The 15,581-nt window shown below is 40.9% G+C and overlaps 1 gene segment (V, D, J or C); it reads right to left on the bottom strand.

Moving 5' to 3' along the window:
- Positions 1 to 12,396: 12,396 nt before the first annotated feature.
- On the bottom strand, positions 12,397 to 15,349 carry LOC128772882 (immunoglobulin heavy variable 3-74-like). The segment is given in 3 exon segments: positions 12,397 to 12,413; positions 14,831 to 15,178; positions 15,280 to 15,349. Coding segments are annotated over 3 exon segments (411 nt in total).
- Between the last annotated feature and the right edge of the window lie 232 nt (positions 15,350 to 15,581).

The following is a 15,581-nucleotide window of genomic DNA, read 5'->3' on the forward strand; positions in this document are numbered from 1 at the left end:
TCCAATATTGTGCCCTCACTTGGACCCAATAATTTTTTGGTGTAAATCACTAGTGAAATTGTCATCTGTTTGGAAATTCCCTTCAGAAGCAAGTACTGGAATACATGGGTGGTGTCAGGTGGTGTAGACTAGTGGAACAGCACATGGTAACCATGCATCCTCAAGGCTGAGCTTGTTCCCTAGTGAGGAATGGGAAGGACAAGGAATGCCGGGTGACACTAGTCTGTGCTTTCTGAGTACCCAGCAGACCTGGGTGAATGAGCCTGGTCCAGGAGCAAGGACGTCTACACACAGGCAGTACATAGATGCCAGCTGTCTAGACAGACTGCCCATGAGATGTGGTCACAGAGAAGCAGGGATGGGCAGCTGGGGTTTGAATTCCCACTCACGTGGCACCAACATTGGGAATCCTGAGTATGTTTGTTAATTAATGTCCACTACCAGTTAGGGATAAAATGGGTAAATGCAAGTTGTTAGACTCACTGCCCTAGATCCCATTGGTTATGGCCATTTGTAACAACATTTGTCCCCTTCCTTTTTTCCCCCTGTTTTTTAATATATGAAGATTTTATTTATTTACATCTTTGTTAGTTAACATGTAGTGTAGTTTTAGTTTTGGGAATAAAATTTAGTGATTCATCACATACATTAACACCCAGTGCGCATCACAAGTGACCTACATAATCTCCATCACCCGTTTAGCTATTTGAATCAGAATTTTTGTGTCCTTTGTGTAACTACCTTGTAGAGAAATTGGTGGGACATAAGGTAATTCTATTTTAACTTTTTAAACTCTTCTCCAGTGTGGTCACACCACTTTGCATTCCCACCAAGAGTATAGGAAGGTTCCTCTGTCTCCACATCCGTGCCCATATCTGTTGTTTCCTGAATTGTTCATTTTAGCCATTCTGACAGGTGTGAGGTGGTATCTTATCATGATTTTGAATTGATTTTCCCCAATGATGAGTGATGTTGAGCATCTTTTCATGTGTCTCTTAGCCATCCAGATGTTTTCTTTGGAAAAGTGTCTGCTCATGTCTTTTGACCATTCACTGGATATTTATTTGTTCTTCTGTGTTTGTTAAGTTCTTATAGATTTTGGATACTAACTCTTACCATGTATGTCAAATATCTTCACTCCTCTGTCAGTTGCCACTTAGTGTTGTTGACTGTTTCCTCCACTGTGCAGAAGCTTTTTATGTTGATGAGGTCCCAATAGTTCATTTTTTGCTTTTGTTTTCCTTGCCTCTAGAGGCGTGTCTATTAAGAAGTTGCTGAGGTCGAGGTCAAAGAGGTTTCTGTCTGTTTTCTCTTATAGATGTTGATGCTTTTTGGTCTTACATTTAGGTTTTTCATCCATTTTGAATATATTTTTGTGTTTGCTGTAGGAAAGTGTGCCAGATTCATTCTTCTGCATGTTACTATCCAGTTTTCCCAGCACCATTTGCTGAACAGACTGTTCAGCAAATCTGGTTCTCTATTCTGTCCCATTCATGTATGTGTCTATTTTTGTGCCAGTACCATACTTTCTTGATGATTACAGCTTCGTAATACAGCTTGAAGTCTAGAATTGTGATGCCTCCAGGTTTGGATTTCTTTTTCAACATTGCTCTGCCAATTCGGTGTTTTCTGGTTTTATACAAATTTTAAAATTCTTTGTTCTTTTTCTGTGAAGAATGTTGGTGTTATTTTGGTAAGGATCACATTGAATGTGTAGATTGCTTTGGGTAGTATTGATATTTTAACAATATTTGTTTCCCAATCCATGACCATGGAATGCTCTTCCTTTGTGTCTTGTGTAATTTGCTTCATATGCTTTCTATAGTTTTTAGCATACAGATCTCTAACATGTTTGGTTAGGTTTATGCCTAGGTATGTTATGATTTTTGGTGCAATTGTCAATGGGTCTGATTCCTTAATGTCTCTCTTTTCTGCTTCATTTTTGGAGTATGTATATAGTGCCAATAACTTGATGTTGTCTTTGTATCCTACAACTTTTCTGAGTTTTGTCTCCACCCTAGAAGTCTTTTGGTGGAATCTTTTGGATTTTCCACATAGAGTATCATGTAATCTGCAAAGAGTGAAAGTTTGACTTACTCCTTTCAAATGTCTATGCCTTTTATTTCTTTTCATTGTTTGATTGCAGAGACTAAGCCTTCTAGTACTATGTTGAACAAAATTAGTGACAGTGGATATCCCTGTCATGTTCCTGACCATATGTGGAGAGCGCTCAGTGTTTCCCCATTGAGGATGATGTTAACAGTGCGTGTTTTGTATATGGCCTGTATGTCGTTGAAGAATTTTCCATCTATCTTTACTTGCTCGATGGTTTTTATCAAGAAAAGATAGTGTAGTTTATCAAATGCTTCTCTGCATTTATTGAAAGGATCATTTGGATCTTATCCTATTATTGATATGGTGTATAACTTTGATTGATTGTTAATATTGATCCATCCTTGACCCCAGGAATAAATCCGACTTCATCCTGGTAAATGATTCTTTTAATGTACTGTTGGATTCAATTTGTAAGTATGTTGTTGATAATTTTTGCATCCATGTTCACCTGGGCAATTGGTCTGTAATTATCCTTTTCTAATTCTTCCTGTTGAAATTTTGGTAGTTTACATGTTTCTGGGAATTTATTCATTTCTTCCAGATGGCCTAATTGGTTGGTATATAGTTTTTCATAATATTCTCTTATAATTGATTGTATTTCTGGTGTTGGTTGTGATCTGTCCCATGAAATTCATGATTTTGTCTCTTTGGGTCCTTTTTCTTTTCTGTTTGAATAATCTGGTCCAGGAAGTTCAATTTTATTCATTCTTTCAGAAAGCAACCTAAAAGTTTTGTTGATCTGTTCTACTGTTTTTGTTTCTTTCTATGCCATTTATAGGTACTCTATGATTGTTTACCCTCCTCGTCTGACTTTAGGCTTCATTTGCTGTTCCTTTTCTAGCTTCTTTAGGTGTAAAGTGGTTGTGTGTTTAAAATTTTATTTTTATCGTGTTAGGCCTGTACTGCTATCTACTTCCATCTTAAACCTGCTTTTGCTGCATCCCACAGGATTTGGACCGTCAACGCTAACATTTTCATTTGCTTCCATGTATTTTTATTTCTTCTTTAATTTCCTGGTCAACCGCTTTATTCTTCAATGGTCTTTTACTCCAACTATTAGTGGTGTTTCCAAATTTTTCCTTGTGGTCGACTCCAAGTTTCATAGTGTTCTGATCTGAAAATATGCATGCCATAGTCTCAATCTTTTTGTACTTGTAGGGGCTGATTTATGACCCAGTGTGTGATCTATTCTGGAGAATGTTCCATGTGCACTCGACAAGAATGTATTCTGCTGCTTTAAGATGGAATGTTTTGAATATATCTGTTAAGTCCATCTGCACCTGTGTCATTCAAAGCCATTGTTTCCTTCTTGATTTTCTTCTTACACTATGTGTTCATTGTTGCAAGTGGCGTGTCCCCTACTTACAAGTGAAAGTCCCCTACTACTAGTGTATTATTATCAATGAGTTTTTTTATGTCATTAATTGCTTTACATATTTCAGTGCCCCAATTTGTGGTCATAAATATTTACAGATGTTAGTGCTACTTGTTGGATAGACCACTTTATGATATAATGCCCTTCTTCATCTCTTTTTGCAGGCTTTGTATTTTAAATCCAGGTTGCCTGACATGAATATGGTACTACAGCTTTCTTTTTATGTCCAGTAGCATTATAAATTGTTCTGCAACCCCTCACTTTCAATCAACAGGTATCTCTAGGTCTCAAAGGAGTCTTTTACAGGCAGAATATACATGGATCTTGTTTTTTTAATCCATTCTGATACTCTGTGCCTTTTGACTGGACTCTTTAGTTCATTTACATTCACAGTGATTACTGAAAGATATGATATTAGTGTAATTGTGTTATCACAATGTTTCTGTAAAGTAATTTTTTTTCTGGAGATTTATTCTATTCCTTTCTAATGTTTGTTGCTTTTGGTCTTCCTTTCCCACTCAAAGAGTCCCCTTTAGTATTTCTTGCAGGGTTGGATTAGGGGTCACAGACTCCTTTAGATTTTGTTTGTCTGGGAAGCTCTTTATCTCTCCTTCTTCTCAATGACAAACTTCCTGGATAAAGTATTCTTCCCTGCCCATTTTTTTCCCATTCAGCACATTGAATGTATGATGACACTCCCTTCTCTCTTGGTAAGTTTCTGTGAAGGGAACTAACCTTATTTGCCTTGCCTTGTTAGGGACTTCTTTTCTCTTGCTGCTTTTAGGATTTTTCCTTTATCTCTCTATTATGTCAATTTTCTGATTTCTCTTGGTAATGGCCTACTTTTGTTGATTTTGATAGGAGTTCTCTGTGCCTTCTGGATTTGGATGTTCATTTCCTTCCTTGGGTTAAGGCAACTTTCAGCTACAATTTGCACAGATAAACCTTCTGTCCCTTTTTCCCTCTCTTCTTTTGGGACTCCTCAGAAAGGAATTTTACTACACTGTACAGAGTGGCTGAGTTCTCTAAGTCTACATCCATAACCCAAGAAGTTAGTTTACCCTCTCTTTTCTGATTCCTTATTTTCCATAATTTTATCTTCTATATCACTTAGTCATTCCTCTGCTGTTTCCACCCATTATTATGTGCAGTAAGCATCATGTCTCTTTCATAGAATTTTTAAATTTCACCGTTGACCAATTTTTTATGTCTTTTATATCTGTGGTATGCATATCCTTGATGTCTTCTATGCTGTTCTCAAGCCCATCCATTATCCTTACTATTGTTGTTTTCAGTTCTGTTTTAGGCCTATTCCTTATATCTGTTTTGATTAGATCCCTGGATATGATCCTTTCTTGTTCTCTCTTTGGGGATGAATTCCTCCATATTCTCATATTGTCTAGGACTCTGTCTTCTTCTGTGTTTTAGAAAACCTGTTATGTTTTCTGCTTCTGAGAGTCATGGCTACATTAAGAAGAGTTCGTATGCTGTACGGAGACTGGCGCTTCAGGAAGGGTTTGCGGTGAGTGCTGTGTGCACTGTGTTCTTGCGTTTTGGTGTCTTGGTAAGTGGGCATCACCCAATCCATTACGGTTACGAATAGAATAAAAATAAAAATGAAGCAAATTCTCTCATTTTTACTTCTTGTGTGCCTGCTTGAGCTGTAACATTGGCTTCCTCTTGCCCTTGGAGTGAAAGTTAAACCATCAGGTCCCCACATTCTCAGACTTGACACTAGTTTGGAATCAGATGAGAATTACACCTTTGACTTTACTGGGTATCCAGCATGTGATAGTATATCATGGGACTTCTCAGCCTATTTAGTCATGTAAGCCAATGTGCTATGTGTTCTGTTCCTCAGGATTATCCTGACTAATACATGTAGATGCTTTTTCTCTTGTAGTTTCAAGTATTTGAAGAAAACTGTAACACATATAAAGTTCTGAGAAGCAAAGTGACATGAATGAAGTGTCATGGTGTTTGACTGGGACAAGAGCAGGGTGAGGATAACCAGGAGCTATGGGATCCTGTGGTCCTAGATGCAAAGTGAGCGCACCTGGGACTCCTGTAAATGTTCAGTTGATGTGCATCAGGATACGTGTAAACCATCGATATTTAGTACAAGGGTAAGCAATTGTAAGAGACTCTATCTCTTGTTCATGTAAGTATAGTGTTCCTGGTAAAACAAACTTTGTAAACCAGACCCGAGTAGGTAAGCACAGAATCATGTGTCCAGAGAGGCTTCCTGGGGGAAACTGCTATAAGGAGAGGAAGCCCCAGGCCATGGCACAAAACCTTCCAACAACCCCTACCTGCACCTGCTCCTGGGAACACAAACAGAATGGTGCATAGTGTGCACCCCCTGGCGGTCCTGATCTTCTTCTACAGGGCGGTTTGTGTCTGGGCTCACACTGACAACCCCTCACTGTGTCCTTGCACAGTAATACATGGCCGTGTCTGCAGACCTCTGACTGCTTAGCTCCATGTAGGCTGTGTTTGTGGATGTGTCTGCTGTCAGAGTGAGTCTGCCCTGGAACTTCTGTGCATAGCTTGTAGAATCATCTTCAGGGTCAATGCTTCCCATCCACTCAAGCCCTTGTGCAGGAGCCTGTCGCACCCAGTGAATATAGTAATCAGTGAAGCTGTATCCAGATACTTTGCAGAAGATCTTCACTGATGCCCCAGGCTTCCTCAATTCATCCCCAGACTGCACCAGCAAAACCTGGGAGTGCACACCTGTACAGAGGGGACAAGAGTGGATGAAATCAATGTTGACTGGTCCTGGTCCTCCCCTGTGTCCAGGGACTTGGCTGACCCTTAGCTGTCGCCACTGCCACCAGGTAGAGGATTCTCCAGCTCCAGTCCATTGTGAGGGGATGTGTCTCAGGGTCTCCGGTAGAGGATGGCATTGTACGGTGATGCTCTCAGGGCACAGACACACCCATACTTAACCTAGTGCTCTGAGGACTATTTGCATAGTCATGAGACAGAGTATTTCATACACAGGACCAGAACCATCTGGAGACGGTCCCAGAGACCATGTACATTGGGACTCAGAGAGCACCAGTCTAATCCTTGTTTGAGGACATGGGTCCTTGGCCAGTTTCCTGAACTGTGTGCAGAGTGAGCTCCTGCCACTGATTGATAAGACCTTACAGGAAATTCTCCCCATTGTGGATCAGTATTGAATGAGGCAGAGACCACCTGAACCTGTTGTTGGCTCTGATATCTGGACGTCTTATTCCTGGAGAAGTGTGTCTCCAAACTGCTGCACAAAATGGGGTAATAAATGCGTCCTGGCTTCCATCTCTTAGATGAAGATACCTAAAAGCCCTGGAGTAGCAGCGTCAAGTGTCTTCTCACTGCCTGAGTTCATTAAATGCTCTGATGGAACAGGATATTTAAACACCCTTTAGCATCCCTCATCCTACTCATATTTTAGATTTCTTTCTGGAAAAGGAAACACTGGCTTCCGACAGGAAAGCCTTCCTCACCCCTTGTGCACCTACTCACCTGGGGGGGCAGCCTGGTGCTGGGTAGTACTGAAAGCTCCCTGCAGTCTAGGCCCGGCCCTGCAGGGAGGTTCCTGTCAAGACTCACAGGGCATTTATTCCAGTGTCTCTACTCCAGCATTACATGGTGGAGGGGAGCAGAATATGCCACCCCAAATATGCCGCTGGAATGAAACATGCTTGAGAAACAGTCAGTGCAGAGACGCACTGACCATCCTTTGTTCCCTAAACAGAATATAAATCTCCTATGTGAAATACACCCTTTTTGTACCAGGAGGGGAGAAATGTCCTTAGCACCAGAAAAAGGAATTCAGGCCCCAGAATGCTGTGCAGAGAAACCTTAGTTCTTCACTACTGTAGTAACACTAAGCACATTGAAGCTCTCACTTTTTCCCCATTGAGGATGATATTAGTGTTGGGTCCTTCATATATGGCTTTTATGATCTCGAGGTATGCTCCTTCTATCCCTACTTTCTTGAGGGTTTTTATCAAGAAAGGATGCCGTATTTTGTCGAATGCTTTCTCTGCATCTATGGAGAGGATCATGTGGTTCTTGTCCTTTCTTTTATTGATGTGATGAATCACGTTAATTGCTTTGCAGATATTGAACCAGCCCTGCATCCCAGGTATAAATCCCACTTGGTCGTGGTGAATAATTTTTTTAATGTATTGTAGTATGTGGTGGGCTAATATCTTGTTGAGGATTTTTGCATCCATGTTCGTCAGGGAAATTGGTCTATAGTTCTCCTTTTTAGTGTGGTCTCTGTCTGCTTTTGGAATCAAGGTAATTCTGGCTTCAGAAAGAGTCTGGAAGTTTTCCTTACATTTCTATATTTTGGAACAGCTTCAAGACAGTAGGTATTAACTCTTCCTTAAATGTTTGGTAGAATCCCCTGGAAAGCCATCTGGCCCTGGAGTCTTGTTTTTGACAGATTTTTGTTTACTAATACTGTTTCCTTACTGGTTATGGGTCTGTTCAAATTTTTATATTTCTTCTTGTTTCCGTTTGGTAGTGTATATGTTTCTATAATTTGCCCATTTCTTCCAGATTGCCCATTTTATTGGCATATAATTGCTCATAATATTCTCTTACTATCGTTTTTATTTCTGTTGTGTTGGTTGTGATCTTTCCTCTGTCATTCTTGATTTTACTTATTTGCATCCTTTCCTTTTTCTTTTGGATCAAACTGGCTAGTGGTTTATCAATTTTGTTCATTTTTCAAAGAACCTGCTTCCGGTTTTATTGATTTGGTCTACTGTTTTTTTGGTTTCGATAGCATTAATTTCTTTTGTAATCTTTATTATTTCCTGTCTTCTGCTGGTTTTGGGTTCTATTTGCTGTTCTTTTTCCAGCTCCTTAAGGTGTAAGGTTAGGTTGTGTATCTGAGATCTTTCTTCCTTCTTTAGGAAGGCCTGGAATGCTATATACTTTCATCTTATGACCACCTTTGCTGCGTCCCACAGGTTTTGGGTTGTGGTGTTATCATTTTAATTGACTTCCATATATTTTTTAACTTCCTCTTAACTGCTTGGTTAGCCCATTCATTCTTTAGTAGGATGTTCTTTAGTCTCCAAGTATTTTTTACTTTTCGAAATTTCTTCTTGTGGTTGATTTTGAGTTTCACAGCATTGTGTTCTGAAAATATGCACAGTATGATCTCAATCTTTTTGTACTTACTTAGGGCTGATTTGTGTCCCAGTATATGGTCTATTCTGGAGAACTTTCCATGTGCACTGGAGAAGAATGCATATTCTGCTGCTTTAGGATGAAATATTCTGAATATATCTGTTAAGTCCATCTGGTCCAGTGTGTCATTCAAAGCCATTCTTTCCTTGTCAATTTTTTGTTGAGATGATCTGTCCATTGCTGTGAGTGGGGTGTTGAAGTCTCCTAATATTATGGTATTACTATCGGTGAGTTTCTTTATGTTTGCGATTAATTGATTTATATATTTGTGTGCTCTCCCATTTGGCACATAAATGTTTACAACTATTGGGTCTTCTTCATCTATAGACCCCTTGATCATGATATAATGCCCTTCTGCATCTCTTGATACAGTATTTTTAAGTCTAGATTGTCTGATATAAGTATGGCTACTCGGGCTTTCTTTTGTTGACCATTAGCATGATAGATGGTTCTCCATCCCCTTATGTTCAATCTGAAGGTGTCTTCAGGTCTAAAGTGGGTCTCTTGTGAACAGCATATAGATGGATCTTGTTTTCTTATCCATTCCATTACCCTATGTCTTTTGATTGGGGCATTGAGTCCACTGAGGTTTAGAGTGAGTACTGAAAGATGTGAGTTTATTGCCATGATGATGCTTGTAGATCTGGAGTTTCTGATGGTGTGCTCTGGTCGTTTCTCATCTTTCTTGCTTTTGATATATATATATATATATATATATATATATATATATATATATATATATATATATTTTTTTTTTTTTTTTCATCTTTTGTCCCCTCAGAGAGTCCCCCTTAAAATTTTTTGCAGGGCTGGTTTAGTGGTCAAAAACTCTTTTAATTTTTGTTTGTCTGGGAAACTTTTATCTCACCTTATATTTTGAATGACAGCCTTCCTGGATAAAGAATTCTTGTCTGCATACTTTCTGATTCAGCACACTGAATAGACTCCGCCACTCCTTTCCGGCCTGCTGAGATTCTGTGGATAGGTGTGCTGCAAACCTGATCTGTCTTCCCTTGTATGTTAGGGACTTTTTTTTCCTTTCTGCTTTCATGATTCTCTCCTTGCCTGAGTATTTTGTGCATTTGACTATGATATGCCTTGTTGCTGGCCAGTTTTTGTTGAATCTAATGGGGGTCCTCAGTGCTTCCTGGATTTTGATGTCTGTGTCTTTGCCCAGGTTAGGAAAGTTTTCCGCTATGATTGGCTCACATAACCCTTCTACCCCTATTTCTCTTTCTTCCTCTTCTGGGACTCCTATGATTCTGATGTTCCTTTTTAATGAGTCACTGGTTTCTCTAATTCTTAATTCATGCCCTTTTGCCTTAATCTCCCTCTTTTTTTTCTGCTTCATTATTTCCTATTAGTTTCTCCTCTGTATCGCTGATTCTCTGTTCTGCCTCATCCATCCTTACCACAGCTGCATCCATCCGTGATTGCAGTTCAGGTATAGCATTTTTAATTTCATTATGGCTATTTTTTTTCTTACTTCTCTTAACTCTTCAGGAGGGATTCTAATCTATTTTTGACTCCATATAGTGTTCTTATTATCGTGATTCTAAATTCTGGTTCAGACATCTTGCTTGTACCTGTGTTGGTTAAATTCCTGGCTGTCGTTTCTTCGTGGTATTTCTTTTGGGGTGAATTCCTTTGTTTTGTCATTTTGAAGAGAGAAAAGGAATTAATGAAGTAGAAATATTGAGATAAAACAAATAAAATTACAAAAATATTAAAATTAGAAATTAAACACACACACACACACACACACACACACACAAATCTAATAGTTAATGCTTGATCCTAGGTGTGTTTTGTTTCGGTGTTGAAAGTGGTTTGACAGATTAGGGAAAAAAAAGGGGGCAAAGTAAATCACTTGAGAATTTGAAAAAATGAATACACTGATGTAGAGTAAAATGGGTAGATGGGAGTAAAATAGAATTTGAAAATAATATAGACAAAAGTAAAGTATATAGTAGAAAAAATTAAATAAAAATATTTTTAATAAAAATTATGAATTTTTTGTTGTGTATTTAAGAAAAAAGTAAAGAAATGAAAAAGAGAATAAAGATAAAAGAAAAAAAAGAAATAATTTGATAATTTGAAAAAGTGAATATACTGTAGTAGACTAAAGTAAAATGATGGAAATAAAAGGGAATTTGAAAAAATGTACATAAAACTAAAAAAACATACTAATGACAATTAAATATGATTATTTTGTAAATATGAAATTGATTGTCAAATAGGTTTCTATACAACACCCAATGATCATCCCAACAGGCGCCCTCCTCAATACCCATCACCCACCCTCCCCACCCTCCCACCCCCATCAACCCTCAGTTTATTCAGTTATTAAGAGTCTGTTATGGTTTGACTCCCTCCCTACAACTTTTTTTTTCCCCCTTCCCATGGTCTTCTGTCAAGTTTCTCAGGATCCAAATAAGAGTGAAAACATACGGTATCTGTCTTTCTCCATATGACTAATTTCACTCAGCACAACACTCTCCAGATCCATCCATGTTGCTACAAAAGGCCACATTTCATTCTTTCTCAATGTCAGGTAGTATTCCATTTTGAATAGATACCACAATTCCTTTATCCATTCATTAGTTGATGGACATTTAGACTCTTTCCATAATTTGGCTATTGTTCAAAGTGGTGCTATAAACATTGGGGTACAAGTACCCCTATGTATCAGCACTCCTGTATCCTTTGGGTAAATTCCTAGCAGTGCTATTGCTGGGTCATAGGGTAGACCTATTTTCAATTTTTTAGGAACATCCACACTAGTTTCCAGGAAGGATGCACCAGTTTGCATTCCCACCAACAGTGCAAGAGGGCCTTACATCAAATATAGTGCCTTACATCAATCCCTTGAAGCATTGAGTCAGTCAAACTAACAAGCCTTATGAGGAATCGGGCACATTTTGACACGTTGTTGAACACACTATACATTGTTTTGGAACCGAGAACAAGTCCTTTCAAAATCCCATGATGGGATGAATACAACTTACTAGAGATCCTGGGGGCTGCACTGATATTTGCTTGAGAGAACAGGGGGTTCCTAAGCTCCTTATATCCCAGGTTATAAGTAGGTCCCGTTGCATTGGTGTCTGCCACTATCTGAGAAACAACGTGTTCAAACCGTTGGGAATGGCTGAGGGGTCTGATTTCATAGGCAAGGTCATCCAACTTCATGATACCTTCAAGGCCCCCATAGCACGTGTCCATGGTGACCATGGAAAGAGGAATCTCCTCCAGGTAGCCGAGGTAGTAACAGTCTGGAGGGATGAAGGGGTAGTCCATCTGCAAGGCTCCCTGATCATCCTGAGTCATCATCAGCAACTGTCTGGACCAAAAGAGTTTCTTGTGCCTCATGTGGATAACATGGCTCTTGCCCCCAAAATGCAGGCTATAGGACAGCCAGCCAGGCATCTGAACGCCCTTGCCGTGGTGCAACTCCTTCTTGGGAATTACCACCTCAGAAGAGATGTAGCGCCATGAGGGACGACCTTGAGAACCTTGGACAGGAGCCAGCAATGCCCAGAGCGCAAACAGCAAGAGGGGTGCCCTCAGGGTGACCTGGTCCTCTGCCAGCCTCATGCCCCTGCTCAGGGACATCTGCCAGTGAGAATGGATAAATGGAGGATCCTCAGCAAAACCAGGTCTAGACCATCAGACAGAACAGAGGGCTGTACCAGGTGGCCAGCACCCTACACCTCGGGGCCACCTGTGGGGTTAGGTAACAGTCACAGGGTGTGGCATTGGGTGACCCTGCTCATCAGTTCACCTGGGGTGGATGTGGGAGAGTCAGGTGGGCCATGGTCAACAGTGCTCACATGGACATGGGTAGGGACTTGGACCCAGAAACACGGCTCTATTCAACACATTCCATCTTTTCTCCTTCTACTTGGATACGGGATATGCAATTATAACACACTGAACTTCTCTACCAATTCCATGTCCTGTGGTACTGCTGGGTCACTTTCTCTGGATGACTGCTTTTCCTCATGATGGAGACCAATGCTTCCTACTTCCATGGGATATGGAGGTAGACTGTCAACTTTACCTTTGTACGTATTGAAAAACATCGCTTTGTAATGTTACATGTCTTATTCTGGTTGGCTATTAGTTTGCAGGCCATTTGATCCTTTTGGTTTTTGGTTTGAAGCTTCCTCTGTGTTGACTGAGGAAACATTTCCCAGTATTCTGTGTCATTATTGGTGAAGTACAAAGTTGTATTTTAGTATTTTCTTATGCCATCTGGTGAGAACAGAAAGTACTGCTGAACATGTGTGAGCCCCAGGGGATTTCCCCTCTAATCCCTTATTGTGGTTCTTTCCTGGCCTCTGGCAGTCTTCTCCCATGCCTGTGAGTTTCTCTCCTCAGGTGGAGATAGATGCAGGGGAGTTGAGGTTACTTTGGCAGCTTGCACCATGGAGGCTGCACATGATCGAAAATGGTATCCACCATGGAACTCCTTTGTTTAAGTACCGTCTAGTCCTTTAAAATCCCTTGGGTTGGGCAGAAACCCTCAGAGTTGGCTTTTGGAGAAGAGTCTGCCTTTTCTCCGGGTGGCTGGCCTCCTAGATAAAGCTCAGCTTCTTTTCCCACCAAAACTAAAACTTTGAACATTGACCTTTCCAGAAATACTCAGCTGAATTTGGGATTTGATAACAATAAAATGGAGAGTGGAATGGCAGTTGTCAGGGGCTGGCAGGATGGGGCAATGTGGAGTAGATCTCAAGGGCTATGATTTTCTATTATGCAAGATGATTAGGTTCTAGAGGGGTCTCCACAACATTACCCCTGTCATTAACAATACTGTACTGTATGGTTCAAATTTTGTGAAGAGTGTTGGTCTCATGTTCAGTGAGATCCTAACACAAAACAAAAGTGGAAGACACGAATTTTACTTCTCACATGACAGTATGCTGAACTGCATGGACACACTCTCTACTGATAATGTGAAAATAATTTAAAAGCATTTACATAGTTGAATACTAACCCTGAGGATATGTCATTTACAAATATCTTCTTCCATTCCATAGTTTGCCTTTTACTTTTGTTGATTTTTTCCCTCACTGTGCAGAAGTGTGCTATTTTGAGGTAGTCCCAATAGTTCATATATGTATGTATTTAATTTTCTTGTTTTATTTTTAATTTAAATTCAAGTCTTCAGTCTTTGAGCTCCACGTTTACAGGAAGTTGACTTGTCATGATTAACTTTATGGGTTATCTAGACTGAGTCATGGGTGCCCAGATTCACCACTGTTTCTGTGGATGTCTGTGATGTGTTTCCAGAAGAGACTGGCATTTCCTTCCATGGTTTCTGTCTGGGCATCACGCATTCCATTAAGGTTGTGAATAGAATCTGAGGCAGAGGGAGGAAGAATTCCCTCATTTTTACTTCCCATGTGCTTGTTTGAACTGGAACAGTGGTCCCCTCTGGCCCTTGTTATGAGTGTTATATCATCAGATCCCTACGTTCTGAGGCTAGACCCTAGTTCAGAATCAGACCTATTACACCACTGGTTTTCCTGGGTCTCCAGCTTGTGACAGTAGATCATGGGACTTCCCAACCTCTTTAGTCATGGAAACCAATGTGCTTTGGGTTCTGTTCCTCAGGAGAAATCAGACTAATACATGGAGATGATTTATCTCTTCTTTAGAGGAATTGAATAAAGTTGTAGCTCATTTAACGTCCTGAGTAGCAAGTGCCAGGAGGGAGTGTCACGTTGTTTGATTGGACAAGGGCTGGGTGAGGATAATGGGGAGCTGTGGGATCCTGTGGTCTTGGCTGCACAGGGAGTGCATGTGGGACACCTCTAATGGTTCAGCTGTTGTGCCTCAGGAAATCTGTAATTCACTCATGTTGAGGGACAGGAGTAAGCAATGGAAACATCTGTGTCTTTTGTGCATGTTAGTGCAGTTTTCCTATGACAACAGGTATCTAATTCAGAGAGTTAATAGGTAAGCACAGACTCCCGTGTCCAGAGAGGCTCCCTGGGGAAACTGCTGTGTGGACAGGAAGCCCCAGACCCTGACAGGAAACCTGCCTGTAACCTCCATCTGCACCTGCTCCTGGCAACACAAAGCAGAATTGTGCATAGTGTGCGCCCCCTGGTGGTGCTGATCCCCTCCTGCAGGGAGGTTTGTGTGTGGGCTCCCAGCGAGGTCCCCTCACCCAGTCTCTTGCACAGTAATATGTGGCCATGTCTTCGGCCCTCAGGTTCATCTGCAGATACAGCGTATTCTTGGCGTTGTGTCTGGAGATGGTGAATCGGCCCTTCACCGAGTCTGCATAGCTTGTGCTCCTTCCGTCATATCTAATATATGCGACCCACTGCAGCCCCTTTCCTGGAGCCTGGCGGACCCAGTTCATGTCGTAGCCACTGAAGGTGAATCCAGAGGCCACACAGGTGAGTCTCAGGGACCCCCCAGGCTTCACCAGGTCTCCCCCAGACTCCACCAGCTGCACGTTACACTGGACACCTGCAGACACAAGACATCTTGGTCAGGAAACTGTCACACATCCACTGGTTCTCACTCATACGCACTCACATACTCAGTGTCTCTCATTCACCATGAATTACCTTTTACAAAAGCAACAAGGAAAACCAAGCCAAGCACATACTCCATGGTGAGGTGTCTGTGTTCTGTCCTGATCACAGAATGGGAACACCTGGGATGCCTGGAGCTGGGGCTCCTCTCCCAGCTGCACGGTCGGGATGGGCTGGTTTTATCAGCACAGAGAAGGCCCTATTTGCATGTCCTCTTACATATATATCACACTGCAGACTTAGATTTGCTTCTTTAAAAGTGAATGGCAGGTTTAGGGATTCACTTCTAATCATCAGAGATGATGCAGAGATGCACTAATCATCAGAGAATTCCA

This window comes from Panthera pardus, unplaced genomic scaffold (assembly GCF_024362965.1).
Source record: "Panthera pardus isolate Hobbes unplaced genomic scaffold, ASM2436296v1 HiC_scaffold_24, whole genome shotgun sequence".
Lineage (NCBI taxonomy): Eukaryota > Metazoa > Chordata > Mammalia > Carnivora > Felidae > Panthera > Panthera pardus.